This window comes from Ambystoma mexicanum, chromosome 12 (genome assembly GCF_040938575.1).
Source record: "Ambystoma mexicanum isolate Mex_15411 chromosome 12, UKY_AmexF1_1, whole genome shotgun sequence".
NCBI classification, from domain to species: Eukaryota; Metazoa; Chordata; class Amphibia; order Caudata; family Ambystomatidae; genus Ambystoma; species Ambystoma mexicanum.
In genome coordinates, this window is record NC_090936.1 from 1156117717 (window position 1) to 1156136777 (window position 19061).

The 19061-nt window shown below is 49.8% G+C and overlaps 1 protein-coding gene across 4 annotated transcripts in view; it reads left to right on the forward strand.

Moving 5' to 3' along the window:
- Nucleotides 1–12710, forward strand: part of MSRB3 (methionine sulfoxide reductase B3) — a 534707-nt gene extending 521997 nt beyond the window's left edge. For all 4 annotated transcript variants that reach the window (XM_069629751.1, XM_069629754.1, XM_069629752.1 and 1 more), the window contains one exon: nt 3907–12710. In XM_069629751.1, coding sequence (XP_069485852.1) covers nt 3907–4062 — 156 coding nt within the window. In that variant the 3' untranslated portion in view covers nt 4063–12710. The remainder of the gene's footprint in view (nt 1–3906) is intronic.
- Nucleotides 12711–19061: the final 6351 nt, after the last annotated feature.

The window sequence follows — 19061 nt, forward strand, 5'->3', positions numbered from 1 at the left end:
ATTTCTAAGAATCTGGATGACCCAACGTGGGGCCAGCAAGGAAATCCTTGCCAAGGGCTGAAAAAGCTCTCTTACCCCACGTTTCCCCTATAAAAACCGTTTCTCAAATTCTTTCTTCAATAAATGACATATATGGTCTTAGCAGCTGACTTCCCGAACTTAGTAGGGCAACATCTATGTTGACCCCCGCTGAAGTCACTCAAGTCCTCTTGAGCAGAGGACTCCACATCCGTGTGAACAAGCATCTGGCTAAACAATGCCAAGAAAGTAGGGTAGTTACCAAAACTGGAACCCCGGCTACCGTCCAGTGTGGAGCCCCAGAAAAGGCAGTCTGGCTAGGCGAGTGTACAGTGCAAGACGGTGCTGCCTGGTTAGGCGAGTGTACAGCCCAAGACGGTGCTATCTGCTTAGGCGAGTGTACAGCCCAAGACAGTGCTCTCTGGTTAGGCGAGTGTACAGCCCAAGACGGTGCTGCCTGGTTAGGCGAGTGTACAGTCCAAGACAGTGCTATCTGCTTAGGCGAGTGTACAGCCCAAGACAGTGCTCTCTGGTTAGGCGAGTGTACAGCCCAAGGCAGTGCTGCCTGGTTAGGCGAGTGTACAGCCCAAAACAGTGCTATCTGGTTAGGCGAGTGTACAGCCCAAGACAGTGCTCTCTGGTTAGGCGAGTGTACAGCCCAAGTCAGCATGATTATGTTAGGCGAGTGTACAGCCCAAGGCAGTGCTGCCTGGTTAGGCGAGTGTACAGCCCAAAACAGTGCTATCTGGTTAGGCGAGAGTGTACAGCCCAAGACAGTGCTATCTGCTTAGGCGAGTGTACAGCCCAAGACAGTGCTCTCTGGTTAGGCGAGTGTACAGCCCAAGTCAGCATGATTATGTTAGGCGAGTGTACAGCCCAAGGCAGTGCTGCCTGGTTAGGCGAGTGTACAGCCCAAAACAGTGCTATCTGGTTAGGCGAGAGTGTACAGCCCAAGACAGTGCTGCCTGATTGGGCGAGTGTACAGCCCAAGACAGTGCTATCTGGTTAGGCGAGTGTACAGCCCAAGACAGCGTGATTATGTTAGGCGAGTGTACAGCCCAAGACAGTGCTGCCTGGTTAGGTGAGTGTACAGCCCAGGACAGTGCTGCCTTGTTAGGCGAGTGTACAGCCCAGGACAGTGCTATCTTCTTAGGCGAGTGTGTACAGCCCAAGACAGTGCTGTCTGGTTAGGCGTGTGTACAGCCCAAGACAGTGTGATTGGGTTAGGCAAGTGCACACTACAAGACAGTTCTGTCTGGTTAGGTGTGTGTACAGCCCAAGGCAGTGTGATTGGGTTAGGCACGTGCATAATCCACAACAGTGCTGTCTGGTTAGGCGAGTGTACAGCCCAAGAGAGTGTGTTTGGGTTGGACGAGTGTATGGTCCAAGATAAAGTATTCTGGTTTGGTAACTGTATAGACCAAGACATTGTTGTCTGGTTAGCCAAGCGTATATCCCAAGAAGGCGTAGTCTGTGAAGTCGAGTATACAGAATAAGACAGGGCTGTCTGGTTAGGCGAGTGCACAGACCAAGACAGTGCTGTCTGGTTAGGAGAGTGTACAGCCCAATACAGTGCTGTCTGGTTCGTCGAGGGCACAGCCCAATACAGTGCTGTCTGCTTAGGCGAGTGTACAGCCCAAGGCTCTGCTATATGGTTAGACGAGTGTACAGCCCAAGACAGTGCTATCTGGTTAGGCGAGCGTACAACTCAAGGCACTGCTATCTGGTTAGGTGAGTGTTCAGCCCAGGACAGTGCTATCTGCTAAGGCGAGCGTACAGCCCAAGCAAGTGCTATCTGCTAAGGCAAGTGTACAGCCCAAGGCAGTGCTTCCTGGCTAGGTGAGGGTACAGCCCAGGGCAGTGTGAATGGGTTAGGCAAGTGTATAGTCCAAGACAGAGCATTCTGGTTCGGCAACTGTATAGACCAAGACTTTATTGTCTGGTTAGCCAAGCGTATATATAAGAAAGCATGGTGTGGGAAGCCAATTGTACAGCCCAAGACAGTGCGGTTGGTTTATGTTATGTTACTTTGCATTTATATAGCGCCTTATGTATCATTCGTATGATCTCAAAGCGCTGGTATGTTGAACGCCCTCGGGAACCATAGTTCAAGTCATTAGAGAGAGAGAGAGAGTCATAAGGTGCGTGGGTGCACCGGATATGTGCGCAGCTGGTGTGGCACTTGCATGATAGCTGCTTCTTAGCGGTAAGTGTGGTGGTTGGGAGGTCAGGAATATGTGTTCATTCTGGTGGGTTGATACCCAGACTGATTTCTGGCTGTGTTATGCCTGAGGAGACGCCTAGGCTGGCGGTGTGTGCTCAGCTAGCTGTGTTTAGTTAGGATGATGAGGAGTATGTGGCGGGTGTTAGTATGAGAACAGCTAGGCCGAACGTGTCATAGTATCACTGTGTTCTAGTTGAGTGGTGGTGTATAGGAGAGAGTAAGCGCGGTGTGGTGATATGGTGGTTTTCAGTAAGACGATTGAAATCGAGCACTCCTCCGTACCATCAATTCTATCTGTTTTATTCACTCTGTCCGTTCATTCAGTTCCGTCTGTTCCTACATTTCATCTGGTTCGTCATTTAGTTTACTAGTCTTTCCATTCATTGCATCATTCGATCCTTCATCTACATAAACTACTCCATCCAAGCTGTTGATCCATTTCATCCTTCCCATATGTTTAGTGTTCTCCATCTGTTCCATCATTTTTATTCGTTCGATCTGTTCGATGTGTTTTACTCACTTCATTAGTTCTATCCGCTCCATCCGTTTCATCCACTCCATCTGTTCCATCCACTCCATCCGTGCCATCCATTTTATCGGTTCTATCCACTTCATTGGTTACATGCACTCTATCCGTTCCATGCACTCTATCTGTTCCATGCACTCACTCTGTTCTATGCACTCCCTCCGTTCTATCCGTTACATGCACATCATCCGTTCCATGTACTTCATCCGTACCATGCACTCCAACCGTTCCATGCACTCCAACTGTTCCATCCACTCTATCCGTTCCATCCACTCTATCCGTTCCATCCACTCTATCCATTTCATCCGTTCCATCAACTCCATGCGTTCCATCCATTCCATGCATTCTATCCACTCCACACATTCCATCCACTACAACCGTTCGATCTGCACCATCCGATCCATCCACTCCATCCCATCCATCCACTCCATCTGATCCATCCACTCCATCCACACCATCCGTTCCCTCCACTCTGTCTGTTCTATCCACTCCATCTGTTCTATCCACTTGGTTTGTTCCATCCGCTCTATTCGTTCCATCTGGTCTATCAGTTGTATCCACTCCATCTGTTTAGCTGCATGTATAGCTCAAGACATGACCCAATGAAGTTGTATGCACATGTGTGTGTGCCTGCCAGCAAACACCTTGTCCTGTGATCGCCTGATAGATGTCTGTTGGAATTAGTAGCGTTGATGTCACATGTAATGTTACCTAGGATGCCATTGGTCATGTTAAATAGTTAGCTTATGGTTTTGAGCCTCATTCATGGTTTGCATTCCTCAACTGCTTTTTTTCAGTAACAGTTTCAACCTTTATATAACAAATGTTTTCATTGATTTGATACATATGTACAATTTAACGGCTGCAAAGAGGAATGCATTGGCATGTGCAGGGGCTCCCATTACTCTGCCTTGTCTTCAAGTGAGGGTACTGAGTCCCTCAGTTCAGAAGAGGGTTGATCATTCTGTGGCTCTCCAGATGTTATGGACTACAACTCCCATGGTGCTTCGCCCAGTAACTATGTTGGCATCTGCTTTGAAATGAGCCATAAATATGACTTTGTGGTGTTGTTGGTTTACTGCTTCTTCGCTCAAAAAGTATTACCTGTTCATCAAGAGCGTCTTTTATCTTCTTGCAGTGTGGAGCTCACCTGGGGCATATCTTCGATGATGGACCGCGCCCAACGGGCAAACGATACTGTATAAACTCAGCGTCTCTCTCCTTCGTACCCAAGGACCAGACCAGTGACGCGGAAGCAAGCAGTGCCACCACTCCAGAGAAAAAGGAGTTGTAGAAGGAGCTGTGTAATGATGTCAACTAGTATTTTCTAGTCACCTCTCACCTCTAATCTGGTTTATTATTTACTGAAAGCATTTCAGAATCATTCACCTTGATACCGGAATCATCAGTTAGACCGGGTTTGCTTTCGACCATAAACCATCAGGCCAGTTCAGATCATTACCTAAGGAAATCAATGCCTTGACCAAGAAATGAAATAATTATATTTGATCATTCAGCTCATAAAAGCACATAGGGGAACGATGCGCCAATCCCACCTTGACTATAGTCTACGACTGGTGATACCTCCCATCAGGGATTCTTAGTTATCCTCTGGTTGCCCTTGACAGGAGTGTGTCTACCATGACCACAACTGGAATTTCCTTTTGGGTCCTGGGTAAGAGATACTTCACTTTGAAAAGTCTTCCAAACATGGAGCTTGAGGCTGTCGGGGAGATTTGGGGCGGGGTTTCCTAAATTAACATGTTAGGAGTGAGTTGAGGACTCGCAGGCCACTCCCCATTACATGCATTGGCATCACTGCTCCCAGATATGTTGATCCAGGGGAAAAAAGGGGAAAAAGCCTATCCCTGTTTTTTCTCTGAAACCACCTAGTCTTGCATGTACGAGTGGGCCGCATGCGATATGCCGCTTGACTGCAGAAAGCCTGTGATCTTTTGAGAACACCACACGCATAGCCGCATACCATAAATTCATGATAAGTCTGCTGACAGTAGCGCCATCATATGCAGTAGGCCCCGGGGAAAAACTGTGATACCACTTGCCCAGCACAGACCCCTGGAATAACGCTTTTTGAAGTCAAAAGGAGTCTCATAAATGCCTATTTTAAGACATCAAGGTGCAGCGTACAGTGGCGTGTCCAGGGAGTAGGCTGAGGTGGCACGTGCTACCCCTGGAATCTGATTGGCCACCCCACTATCCTAATCTATGATCATTATATGTGTGTGCGCGCATAGGTCAGTGGCCCACCTGGGCCACCCCAGTCAATAGAGTCTGGACACACCAATGGCGGTGTAGTGCTGATGTGGCCGGTAGCCGGTGAGCGACAGACGCAACGGGATTCGCTTTTGCTTCGTCCCACCGCAGGCATGCTCCAGGTATTGAGCATGCTCTGATTACTTACCGGTAATCTTCATTACTCCTAGTCCTACTCTTCCTCGTCACAGTACTTACTTCATGAGGCACCTGCCTCCGACACAGGACCTTCTTCTATTTCTTTAAATCTCTATAACTCCTCCCCCACATCCATGTCACTCAGTTTCATATTACCAAGCCGGAGCATGGGACCTTCCCCGGAGGGAGGGTGAGGAGGGTCGTCAGTACTGTGACGAGGAAGAGTAGGACTAGGAGTAATGAAGATTACCGGTAAGTAATCAGAGCATTACCTCCACGTCCACTCTTCCTCGTCCCAGTACTTACTTCATGAGGTATACCAAAGCAGCAACGGGGAAAAGGTCCCAATGAGACACAGAGCCAAAAACAGTGCAGCTAAACACACCCACAATAACTCTTAAATCACATCCCCACAGACAAAACTCCAACCACGAAGGAACCAACCCTCGAGTGGGGAAAAACTCAACCCATAGCGGTTGATGAAAATGCCTAGACCAGCCAAGGCGGCAGCCATACAAATCTCTTGCAGAGAAAAACCCTCCTTGCATCGGCCCAGGAAGCCGCCAAACCCCTGGCAGACCGCCCCCGATTGTGCGCAGGCACAGGCAGGCCAGAAGCCACATAGGCCCTAGAGATCACAACCCGGAACCACCGGAAAATGGAAACCACAGATGCGTTATGCCCAGCCCCAGCCGGACCACAAGCAATCAGAAGACTATCAGATTGGTGGAAAAAGCAAACCAAGCCAAATACTCCAACGCGTCCCGTCGGACATCAATGTTAAGCCGAGCCACCCCCTCAGGCGTTCTTGGATCATCAAAGAAGTCAGGGAGAACCAGACCCTGAGAGGTGTGAAAACCGAGAGACAACTGAAGGGAGAAACATCGGACCACACCCCGGCACCACCGAGTCTGGCAGCACCCTCAGGAAAGGAGCGTGACATAAGAGAGCCCCAATCTCCCCAAGCCATACGGGCAGAAGTGAGGGCAATAAGAAAAGCAGATTTCAGTGTAAGATGTTTGATATCAATCTCGGAAATGGGCTCAAAAGGAGGCCCGTGAAGGAACCGTAATACAAGAGGGAGATCCCAAGAGGAAAACCCTTTATCAGCACAAGGACGGGAAGAAGAAAAACCCTGGATCAATTTCCCCACCAACACCTCCCCATCCAAGTGACCGTCAGAGTCCCCCAAAAGTAATTTCATGGAGGCCTACTGAGAGCGAAGCCTGGAAAAACTGCCAGGCCCCTGTCAAAACCCCTCCTGGAGGAACTGAAGGATAGCAGAGGCCAGAACGCAGGGGAGGGATCCCAGACTGCCCATACCAGTCTCGGAAATGGCCCCAGTGTCTGCCTAACACCTTCAGAGTGGAGGGTCTAAGAGCATCCATTTGGACCCAACTACAGGATCTGAGAACCCCTGAGATATCAACCTAGAATGAGCAATAGCCACACCGCCCATTGCATCTGGTGGAATTCCAACCGCAGATCCCCTTGAAGGGGACACGGCCACCTCGGAACCAGCCAAGGTTCCTAGGACCGAAGCTCCAACAGAGAGGGGAGCCAACTCCGGCGGGACCAGAACGGAGCTAACAACAACACAGTCACCCTGGACACTCTGATGCGCCAAACCACCCGGGGCAGAAGGGGAATAGGCGGAAAGGCATAAAGGAAAACCCCAAGGCCACTGTACAGAGAGGGCGTCCATCCCCCAATCCCCTCAGCCTGAAACCTAGAGCAGAAGAGGGGAACTTCTGCTGAGGCCGGGGATGCAAACAGGTCTAGAACCAGGGATCCTAATCTGACACAGGTCACCGCAAAGACCTGGGCCAACAGGACCAGTTCCGCAGAGGAGTGAAAACCGGCGTCTGAGAAGATCCGCTTGAACATTGTCCACCCTTCTGATACGTGAGGCCACCAGATGAGAGTCCTCCCAGGTGCCTATCAGCGCTGCCAGAGCATTCAAGGAGTGGCCGGAACCCCTTTTGCAGTTGACATATGCCAAGGCCGTCGTATTGTCCGATCGGACCAAAAACCGCCGACCGTCCAGCAACTCCTCGAAGTACACCAGAGCTTGGACAATGGCACAACTCTTGCCAATTGGATGATCGCCGGCTCTCCCCAGATCTCACAACCCTTGAGCTGAGAGGACCCCCAATGTAGACCCTTTCTGCTGGTGTTGGTAGTAGGAGAGGCCACAGGAGGAAGGACCATGCACACCTCAGCCTGTAGACCTGAAGCCCCCGCCACCATAGCAGGGACACTCGCAGCTCTGGGGACACTGAAAACAAAACTACGAAAGCTGAGATGTCGGGAGCCAGTGGGAGAGAGTATAAGACACCAGGAGACGTAACCGAAGACGGGCTCAAGGAACTGAAAAACTTGCAAGACGCCACGTGCCCCGTAACTTCAGCAACAGGCGAGCCGAGACATACTGCCTTCTGAGAACCCAGCCCAGAACAGCCAGCAAGCGCCCCCCCTGCACAACATCCAGAGTACGCTCTCCCCAGACGTCCGGACAAGCAGTGCAGGGTCTTGAGACCCATAAGCAGGTGACACATCCTAGAAGGCATAGGGACCAGGAACACCCGCAAGTAGAAAACTTGACCCTAAACAGGGAGAGGAACGGGCAAAACGGTAACCCACAACAACCGTTCGGAGAGAACGGATCCCATGGCCAACTACTTGGACCGTGAGCTGGGTACCAAAGTCCTAACCATGCAAACCTGGACAGGAGGAGACAGGAACGGCAACTGATACCCCCTCCAGAAGGAGCCCATTACCCAGGAAGCCGAACCCCACCGGTCCCATACACCTCCGAGAAGATAGAGACGAGGAGCCAGGGAAAACCGCCAGTCACTGCACTTGCACCAGAGGGAAATCACAGGACGTTGAAACAGGCCTGCGCCACAATATAACAGCATGCTTGTCAGCCCACAAAAAGATCTGACCTATCAAAAGGAAGATACTGGACAGCCCAGAAGTCCAGCAGACTATGGCCCCCTCAGCTGACAGAGGAGCCACCAGGCTGGCGTCAAAAAGGCAGAGCACTGTCACAAAGCGGGGCAAAGCAATCCATCCCGGATAGCCAACATCAAAGGCAACCCCCTACCTGAGGTATGCCTATACTGGAAAACCCACTGAAGTGACATCCCCCTCCACCGGCACCAGGGGCTCTGAGAACCCCTCTAAGCACAGACATGTGCCACCATGTGCCCTATCACTTCCCACAAGTCTGAGAGGAGGCGTGAAAGCAACATGTCGGCACCAGAGGACCTAGGCCCTAAAAGAAGAGACACTGGGAACCCCCTGCATGGCCGTTACTTCCATGATGCATTTTCCATAATCCCATGCCGGACAAGGGAAAAGCAAATCAACTCCTTCGACTTTCTCTCGCGCAGTTTAGAGGAAGAGGACAGGACAAGGAGTCTGCGTCCATAGCTAGCACAGACCCAAACACACCACTAACACCCCACATGACTGAGAGGTGGCTTGAGCCCTGTATCCAGTAGCTGGTAGCCCCATGCTCTAGATCGTTCCAATGCGTCGGTCTAGGAAGGTTGAAGGACCGAGTCAGCACCGCTGATACTCGAACCCGAAGTGTAGACTATGCCAGGCCGGTACTCTTCCGGCCGCTTGCAGACGTGTCCAAATCTGCGCCGTATTCACAGGCAGCACGCAAGGAATGCAGCCAACATCCGGTGCATCCTGGGCTGTGTGTGTCTGAGGAGCGGGTGGTATGTGACATGCCTGTGACAGTACAGAGCCCCCACACTTTCAAATACTCTGTCATAGTCACCCCACGACAAGAAGCAGAGAGGCCTCACAACAAAAAGGGAAGGCTATCCCATACTGCCAAGTGCTTGCCATCATTTCCAATAAAGATGTGTACACAGAGCACGAGGTAACGGCCTTTCGAAGGAGTCAAGATGGCCATACTAGCAAGAGAGGGGAAAACATCAAGCACAGTCCTCCCCTCTCCTTACCTTCCCCCAGATAATGCAGCTAACATCCGGTGCATCCTGGGCCGTGTGTCTCTGAGGAGCGGGTGGTATGTGACATGCCTGCGACAGAACAGAGCCCCTGCACTTTCAAATACTCTGTCATAGTCACCCCACGACAAGAAGCAGAGAGGCCTCACAACAAAAAGGAAGGCTTAGCCCATACTGCCAAGTGCTTGCCATCATTTCCAATAAAGATGTGCACACAAGGCACGAGGAAAACGGCATGTTGAAGGAGTCAAGATGGCCATACCAGCAGGAGAGGGGAAAAATATCAAGCACAGTCCTCCCCTCTCCTTACCTTCCCCCAGATAATGCAGCTAACATCCGGTGCATCCTGTGCTGTGTGTGTCTGAGGAGCGGGTGGTATGTGACATGCCTGCGACAGAACAGAGCCCCCGCACTCCCAAAGACTCTCTGCCACTGTCACCCCACGACAAGAAGCAGAGAGGCCTCACAACAAAAGGGAAGGCTAGCCCATACTGCCAAGTCGAATCAAGACGGCCAAAACAGGAGGAGAGGGGAAAAACATCAAGCCCAGTCCTCCCCTCTCCTTACCTTCCCGGGGCCGTGCAGGACCCGGGACACAATGCTCACGCTGCGGTCCGGAGCCCAGCAAAGAACCGAGCGAGGCAATCCAGCTCAACTGTGACCCCAAGCCCCGCAGGGGGCCCAGGAGCAGCGCCGCACCTGAGGGAGCCGAGGGCCCCGCCACACAGCCCCCCCAGGGGGCCAGCAATCGGTGCTCCCTGGTGCCCCGCACCGGGAAGAAAAAGTCCAACCTGCCAGAGGCAGGAAAAATTAAAACTGAGTGACATGGATGTGGGGGAGGAGTTATAGAGATTTAAAGAAATAGAAGAAGGTCCTGTGTCGGAGGCAGGTGCCTCATGAAGTAAGTACTGTGACGAGGAAGAGTGGACGTGGAGGTAATGCTCAGCAGACTATGAAGCGGATCTGCACTCATACAGTGACCCTCAGGAAAGAGACGTGGCCAGGTTTCTCCCTGGACGTCACTGCATGCTGGCATAGAACCCTCAGTCCGCATCAACAAGGTGCAGATCATTTGGATAACCTCCGGGACTGCCCGACGGCCGGCTGCCATAGCCGTGTGCAGAATAATTCTGCCAGTGTGTCAGGGAGGGGCTGTGAGCCTGTATCGGTGTTTCTATTATACTGTGCTAGAAATGACTGCCTCAATGTCAGAAAACCCTCTGCAGCACAGAGAGTCCAGCCTCAATTAATATAATCTCCGTATTGGGCACTCGCCACTAAGTCACTGAAAAGAAGGACAATGCAGCCTTTAAAGCAGAGGTCTGCTACCTATGGCTCTCCAGATGTTTTGGGCTATGACTAGTCTCATGATCCATTGCCATTGTCTGTACTGGCCAGGGCTGATGGGAGTTGTAGTCCAAAACAGCCAATGAGCCAAAGGTTGCAGACCCCTGCTATGAAGTGAGATTGTTAGCTGGAGTTGTCCTTTATGGTCGTGATGCGGAGCACATGCCAGCTTGCTATGTTTTATTTTCTCCCTCCTTTAAATGTTCTAACACCAATGCAGTCATATAGGTACATTCAACTCTCCAGCTTTCAGGGAGAAAACCTCCCTTCTAGGTGCTCCAAAATGTTGGCATGTAGTGAGCGGTTTCTTTTCAGTTAACCATTCCGAGGGATAAGCTTGACGGTCAGTTCCGTTCTCTGGGCCATCCCCAATCCTGTTTTTCCTTCCCGGTCTTTTCTGAGGTCAATGAGGCACCTTTTGAACTTCGGTCTTTCTATTGCTCCTTAACATCGTTCCTGTCTGCGCCCGGGCCCATTCCTTTTCGATCTCACATGATGAGGTCGGCCATTTTGCAACAGGTCACCTCCTCTCTGGAATGCATGCGTGTGACGTCAGCCCGCAAAGAATCAAGCTGTCCCCACTGACGTGTGTTGAAGGCAAATCTCTAGCTTTCATTGAAGGGGTGCAGGTCATACCTACACGAGTCTCTCATGTAGCCCTTGAAAAATATGCCATGTTTACACCCTGCGATGTTGCTGAACAAGGCCCAAACATAAAATTATTTATAGCTTTAATGGTAAAAATCGTGGAATAGCGGGCACCAAAAAATCAGCGCTGGATGAGAATTCATATTTTCGCCTGCATCCGTGATGCTTTAATAGTCCAACATTGTACATTTCCCATGAAAGTTAGTACCTGCTATCTTATTGTAATGGTTTATTTATAACGCGCTTAACGCGGGAATCGAACCTCTGTTGCTACACGTCGTCTTGCTTCCAAGACGAGCACGTTGCCCCTGAGGTGTCCTCCGGTGCCAATACGTTGAAGCCTGCATCAGAAATCCTAGCACACACATTTGGAGAGTTTAGAAGTTTATTTTTCATTTAGTAATATCACGTATTTTATATAGCACTCCATCAGGGATTCTTCGTGCTTCTAAGCGCTGTAACAGGCGTTATCGAGGTTAACTGCACTTACTCTATTGTTTCCCAATGGATTTTGTTCCTCAGGGTACGCTTGGCATGACTGCATCACTCAGTGCTGCGCATTAATTTGATAAACTCCAACTTCCGGTGTGCTGCGTTTGCCAGACAGACACATCCGATGGCCACCTTGCTTTGGATCGCCGAAAGTTGGGGGTTGGACTTCTGTTGGAATTGCCATAAGCATTAAAACACACCCCACTCTACCACCATTGGAGTATTTTTAGAGCCTTGACGCTTGCTTGGGTTGTAGATTCTGGAAGATGTCTTTGCTTGAGGTAAAACAGGGTCTCCGCGACCACCTAGCCCTGGACGGACGTCAACACATGACTCGTTGCTTACATGGCAATGCATTGTGGGACTTCAGCGGACACCCTTCTAAAGGAGATCCCATCCTCGCCGCTAGTTTGACCGCTGGCTCTTACTATAGTTTCCTGACTTCGCCATACATGGTGTTGTAAATATTTAAACTTTCAGCGTTTCCCCTGACTCCAGACTACATGTCTGTAGACTATACACCGCCAAGTTCCATAAACACTCTTGTAGTGTGATCCCTTTTACACGCTGTGTTCTGACCTTGACGTGTAGACGTTTTTCCTGGGCTGTTTTTTCTCCCATTTTCAGCATGGTGGTATTGCTGTCGCGTCATTCCTTTTCAGGTGTCCCACACTTTCCATCCAAATCACCAGTCTGGGGGCCTCCTCCGGTTCCCAACATCCACTGCCTGGATGGAGGGCGCAGGCTGCCTGATAAGCAACTGGCTAGAAACACGTTGCAGGGCAGGGCAGATACACATATATGTGTACACGTGAGGGGTATCTATGCAGCTACGGCAGCACAGGTGCACAGCTTCACTGGTGAATGAGTACTCCGTGTGTTCAATCCATGCTTGAATGCAGGGCCCCAAAAGTGCTCTCCCAGGCCTGTACTTTGCCCAGCTGAAATCCTCATAAAGGAAAAGCACAAATAAAGTCTTGTCACCCCTTATTCAGACCTCACTCGCCTAGGAAACGTCACTTCCTGTTGGTGTATGTGCGCCGGGGGAGGGGGGGGGGGGAGTGGGGGTCGGGGCTGCACCTCTGCTGCAAATTTTCTCAGGCTGCAGTTTTTCAGACTGGCTGTAAGCACAACCAGCTTGCGCTGATGGTACTAGACAGACAGGTTGGTGTCTGCAATTGAGGGCGGTGCACGACGTATCCCACGTCCTGCACCAACAGTCCTTCAGCGGATGCAACTAGCGTCCCTTCCCTCAAGCAAATGGGGACTTGCAAATGGTAGGACTCAAATGATAATATGTTTGACAGATGCAAGCCTAAGCAGTGCTGAAAGTGCAGCAAACAAAATAGTGGAATTGACGCTCTGGCGGGGGACAGGGTAGGCGGTGTTAGCGGGCAAGGCCGCATGAAAAGGAGGACAGACACCAGCTTAAGGAGATACGTCTTCTTTATTCTTTTACAAACCAGTAACTAACTTCCCCTGCTCCTCCCTCCAACGTCCGTCCTCCCCTGTGTCACTTCCTTTCGTGACGCGCTATCAGGAGGGCTGTCTTAAAGAGACAGGTCCTCCGCAACAGGCGGCTGTGCCTACACCAAACTGAACCCAGGTGGACTTACGCTAAAACTCACCCTCGGACGATAGACTTAACCACCATGCAGCAAAGAATTGAGCAGTTCCAGGGTAGATGCACTGCGTCCTACAATTCCATACACGCTCAGTCGCACGCTGAGCCATAACTGTTGTTGACTGTGCTAAAATCAAACTGGCCCGGAAGCCCAAGACAGCCGCGTGAATGTATTGCAGCCCGTTCAGGTTCAAGGCAGGAGTCTGAGTGCAGGACCCCCCGCCTTAACTTCAAATGATGTATTATTATGATTAGGGTATTTATTGAGCGTGGACCTAGATTCGGGAAGCAACAGAGCACTTTACAATCATAGGCGGAAGAACACAGTGAGGGAATCCGAGAAAAAAGTAGCGGGAGCTAACGAGGGAGGATGGACAATTGGCAGCATGGGGGAAGACAGTGGGTAGAAGATCACTGCGTCTCAGGTAGGGGGTGCAGGGTGTGTGGCCCTAGGTGTTAAGGAGGAGCCATTCTTTAAGGAGGAAGGTCTTGAGCTCCTTCCTGAACGGTAGAAGTGATGGGACGAGTCTTATGTTGACAGGAAGGAGGTTCCAGAGTTTTGGAGCGTAGACAGAGAAGGTCTGTCTTCTGGTTCTTTCCTTCCTGCACTTTTGTAAAATTCAATGAGTCTCTGAACACTAATCCAGGAGCCTCAACCACACTCATCAGGCACCACCCAGAGTCAAGCAAATCCTTCTATGCTGCAGAGCACAGGGCGAGCACCCCGCCATCTAATCCAAATGGATGGCTCCGAAGTGGACGCAGTCCCAGACACATTGCTACACAAAACTGCAGACTTGCCACCCGAAGACTCCCATGCAGGAACAGCTGGAGAAAACCTCCCTGTGGCAAATAAAATTAATCCCGCCATTTTAAGTCATACACACATTATTGCTTTCCATATTGTTGGGTCAGTCACTGTACTCGCCCCTCTCCGCAAGTGCGTACTCCCGCGCTCCCCTGCACACAGGGAAAGAGATTCTTTGGCTTGTATGCCATGTTGGTGCCTGCCATAGTGATAGAGGCCTTAATAGTTTCATTTACTACCACCTGATCTCGCCGCCTGCCCTTAATAGAATCTTCATTTTACAATCTCAGCGGTTCTGTATGTGCTACGCAGCCTGATGTTGGACCAATGGAAACGCAGTTCGATTCCAAGTGATGGAGGACTCACACTAATTCCAAACCTGGTTTTCTGCTCAGGGCCGCCCACTACCTGTGTCTTGCGCAGCACTGCACTTTGTGTTGGACAGGATAGCTCATGGGCAACGCGCTCGCCTTGGAAGCAAGACGACACTGAGCAACATAGGTTCGATCCCCGGGTCCGCGCTGAGAAATCTCCGGGTAGTAGGCGTGTTACAAATAGCCAATCATGATCACAGCACATACCCTGAGAATGGTGCTCATAGGGGTCTTCCCAAGGCGCCCTTTTGTTTCCTACTCATCTCATGAGGAGGATGGAGGCGAGGGATGCTGGCTCTTTCCACATAGTGTTATTTGCAAGGATCATACTCAGGGTTAATAATATGTGATGCTGTGCCTGATATGTGCTCGGAATTCACAGGCTCAATGACTCCTTAATCCGGTCTGGGATACTATAATGTCGATGTCCTACAGAGGCGATGCCTGCCCCTAACGCCAGAGGCGCATTCCAGCCGGGCACTGCGTCTGCCATGTCATCTTCAATTTGCATCTCCTCTGCTGGTGGGGTTGTCTCTGGATAGGGGGACCCCGCTTATGCTGTCAGTCGGGCCAAAAGAGGTCAGTGTCGACTCTTTGGGGCTAAAAATGTGTCCACCCTGAGACCTTTGCCCTTTAAACAAAAGATTCGGGGGAGGTGCCATGAGGTACGGGGTTGTTGGTCAGGGGTGTTGCTAGGTCTGGAAAAGATCCGGGGCTGCACTAATGTTGGGATTGTCAGGTCTCAGGGCTAGCTAGCCTTTTGGTTGTAGAACCTGAGATTCTATCCAGGGCTACAACCAAAAGACCCAGGGCTATAACCCCATAACCCCCCCCTCCACCCCAGCAACGTCTCTGGCTGGGGTTTCCCTCTAAATAGTGTTATTGATTATTTAGGGAAAAGTATACTGACTAAATGCTGAGCTCTATGTAATTCTGTGCAAATAGGATGAGCACGCTCGTCCTTAGGACTTGAGGGTTAGAACACTAGGGATTATTACCACTGGATGGACAGAAAGCAGAAGCAGTATACAATCAACATTTAAAGAAAGGAACACTTAGCGGGCGCCTTGAATCCAAATTTATTCGCATTTAACACCACCGTGGTAGCTTGAGTTTGGAAAATCCATTGAAAAAGAGTCTGATTTTTTAACTGTCTTTTGGATCTAGGCATTTTGCTCACAAAACAGTGACATAAGGACAATGCTTCATGGTTTTGGTCCTACAATGCCCTCAGTTATAACATCTAAATCTGTATTTTTTCAAACATTCTATTTGAAGTGATAGAACCGGTTTATAGTCATTGCATCGAATTAAAAAGCATCGAATTCCTTGCCATCCAAAAAAATGCATCTAAAAAAAAGCATTAAATTTTTTTTTAATGGGGGGTTGCACCCCAGGCCCCCTTTTTTAAACCTTTGAAACCAATTATAACTAAAATAAACCCTTTACCTTAAAAAAATGCATTCAGTGCATTTATTTCGATGGCAAGGCATTCAATGCTTTTTAATTCGATGCAATAACTAGATACGGATAGAACCCATTCCTTTTAGAGACATTGGACCTCATTACACGGACGGCGGTAAGGGTTAACGGTCACTGTTAATGGTACCGGAGACCGTTAACCCTTACCGCCTTACTACGAGGTCCCTTTGCGGGTTGGAGACTTTAACGCCTGCTTTTTGCAGGCGTTAAAAACCAACCCGCAAAGGGACCAGGGTGCTAATTACGGTACCGCAATTTGCGGCACCGTAATTAGCGCCTTCCCCATAGAGCCCTATGGGACAAAAATGGGAATGGGGAAGGGCAATGGGGGAAAGGGGAATTACCTCCCCGCCAACCTTGGAATAGGTTTCCACCAAGGCGGTGCCGGTACTTTACCGGCATGGACCAAGGTGCTAATAGCACCTTGGTCCTCCGCCTACCGTGTAATGAGGCCCATTTTCTTCAGCACTGTGAGGATTTCGTTTTTTGTTACTTAGAGGGTGCCGACGGTGCTACCATTAGTTTCTGTGCAGGGGATTTCGCCTTTTTTTTTGCCCAGCATGGATGTACCACGAAGTGACCTATAACTGGCTCCGTCTGCTGGAAGGGCAGCGTGAGAAGCCAAAATCCCATTTCATGGTCCTCAATTCTCAAGCACACGCATGATCTTCCATCGGCCATATGTTATGTTGTGGGGTTATAGACTATTTTACTTATGAAATTGGGAAGCAAAGTGTATAATATATATATATATATACATATATACAAATAAAATTATATTTACAGATAAAACTTTCTATGTTATCTTCTAATACTCAATAAAACTGCATTCTAAGCATTGGCTATGTTTTGTCCTTTTCAAGATGTGAGGATTTAAAAATAAATGTTTTAATAGTATTTTGCGATTTCATTTGCATGTACAGAAATAGTTGAATGCAATGCCAATATTGTTTGTCTTGATCTGTCAAGGTGGGATCCTGTTTTTGGGAGCCACCCATACACGTTTCCCAGTGATTCTTGTATGATTCTTGGTAGGTTGGTGTGAGAAAAGTCTATTCTAGGATTCAGATGCAACAATCATAGAACATTTTCTAGGAGCTCCTAGTGCAGGAGTCTGCAACCTGTGGCTGTCTAGATAATTTGGACTGCCCTCCTGTTACGCTCACCTGGCTCCCACAGGGGCGTCGGTCAGACCCGGGCGGCTGCGGTCTCCACCCACGTGATGCGTAGTGCAGCGATGACTGACTGGATCTGCCCTCCTAATCTTGTCTGCTTAACCCGTAGAAATATTCTCCTGCAAGTGGAGAGATGGATTTAGCCACTTGTGGATTCAAGTGATGGCACCCCCACAGTCCTCCCCAACTAATCACCTCTGAAATGCCCTCACAGCAATCTCACCTTATATTCCTGAAAGATGAGCTCTCCATCCTGCGTGGATTTGCAGGGGCGCGTCCATTCCAGTTACTTCACTGGTTTGAAGGCTCGGGAGAGTTCCGGAGAGTATTGACTCTGAGGTTCCTGGTGAGGACCAGTAAGTATTAAGTTCATAGAGTTCAATTTGTCCGATATTCACTCTTGTTCGCCCCTTCCTTTCTTGTCTTGCAGCTGGCTCATGAAAAGATGCTCTTGTGGCAGCTGGTGGCGCTCAGGTAAGAGTCTGTATTACCCGGCGCTGTCCGGTAAATGTTGCACGAGGAAAACTTGTTGTTTTGTCTCTCTTTACAGATGCGGCACGTGAAAATATGGAGAGTCACAAAAGGATGCCTCTGGTGGTAAATCAGGTAAGTCTATGGTGGTAAGAATTATATTTGTCGGTTCCCTCGGCTCACCTTGTGGTTTTCTTTTGTCTCCTAGGTGCCGAAGTTCAGCGAAGAAATGATGGAGGCAGCGCCGACCCGAAGGATGCTGTGAAGACTGGTGAGTATGGCGCGGCGCTGCAGCTGGAGGTGCGGCGCGTGCTGAAATGATGTTCTTTACAGGTCTGGAGACAAGATAGATCCAGAATCAGGTGTGGAATAGAAATAAGTTCGTTTTCTGACCTTGTCCCTTACTTTCCTCTTTGTTTTAGGAGCTCCGGATTCGAGGCGGGCGTGGCAGAAGACTGGATGCAGGCTGCAGGCACGCTGAGTGTTACGCTGCTGGATGCAGAATAACGCGAAGCGTGTGTTGCTGGTGGGGCGTGGTTTAAATAGCCTGCAAAGTAGTCCCAGGTAAGAAGTCCCTAGAACCACACCCGAGTAAAAAAGAGTCCCTGTAGAAAAATAGTCCCTTTCAGGCTTCATGTTGGATTGTAGTCATTTGCAGCATGGTCTGCCTGAGGTAAGTAATGACTATGAGCCTGGCGCCTTAGGCGCCAGGACTGATTCCTACTATGAGCCTGGCGCCTATGGCGCCAGGACTGAACCTAGATAGCCCCTAGCCGGGGCTGCTGAGGTTTTATTAAATGTCTAGATGCCTGCTCCCGGGGCTGATGGGCTTGATCCTGAAGTGGGAGAATGGAAAACCAGACTCCCGTCCTTCACCTCTCGCGCTTGGCCTAGAGGGTCGCGGCCCAGACACCCGCCACGAGAAGAGTTTGCCCATTTACCAGATGACCAAATACCCTGGTACAGAAACATACGGATGTGTCCATCTGCCTGCCCAACAGCCCGCACTGGCCATGCCGACACCTGCGGCACGGACCAACTAGACTGAAATCTACACATCGTTAGAGATGCCATGACGACCTAGATAACGGGAAGCACCGCTGAACTATTATACACGCTGAACATTTCCACACCAATCTACACGAAGAACATACTCAGTGCTCTGACGTAGGCGACAGGCTTATTCACGGACGTGCATCTTTATTATTTTTACATAGGCTTTCAGAATGCAGAAACGCAAGACGCACCATGAGCTCATTTATAACGTTTGCTCACGCTTCTCTTGAAACCCGTTACCATCATGAGAGATATAATGGAAACACGATACTGGCCATGAAACTGTATGCCACTATAACCTAAAGCATCCATGCACTAAATGGATTACTCGTGCACCAGGCCCAAGTAGGCCTCAAGCAAGAGTTCCCGTGGACATTAACAAAGCAAAAGTCAGGTTGCTGAGCCTGCAGAAAGA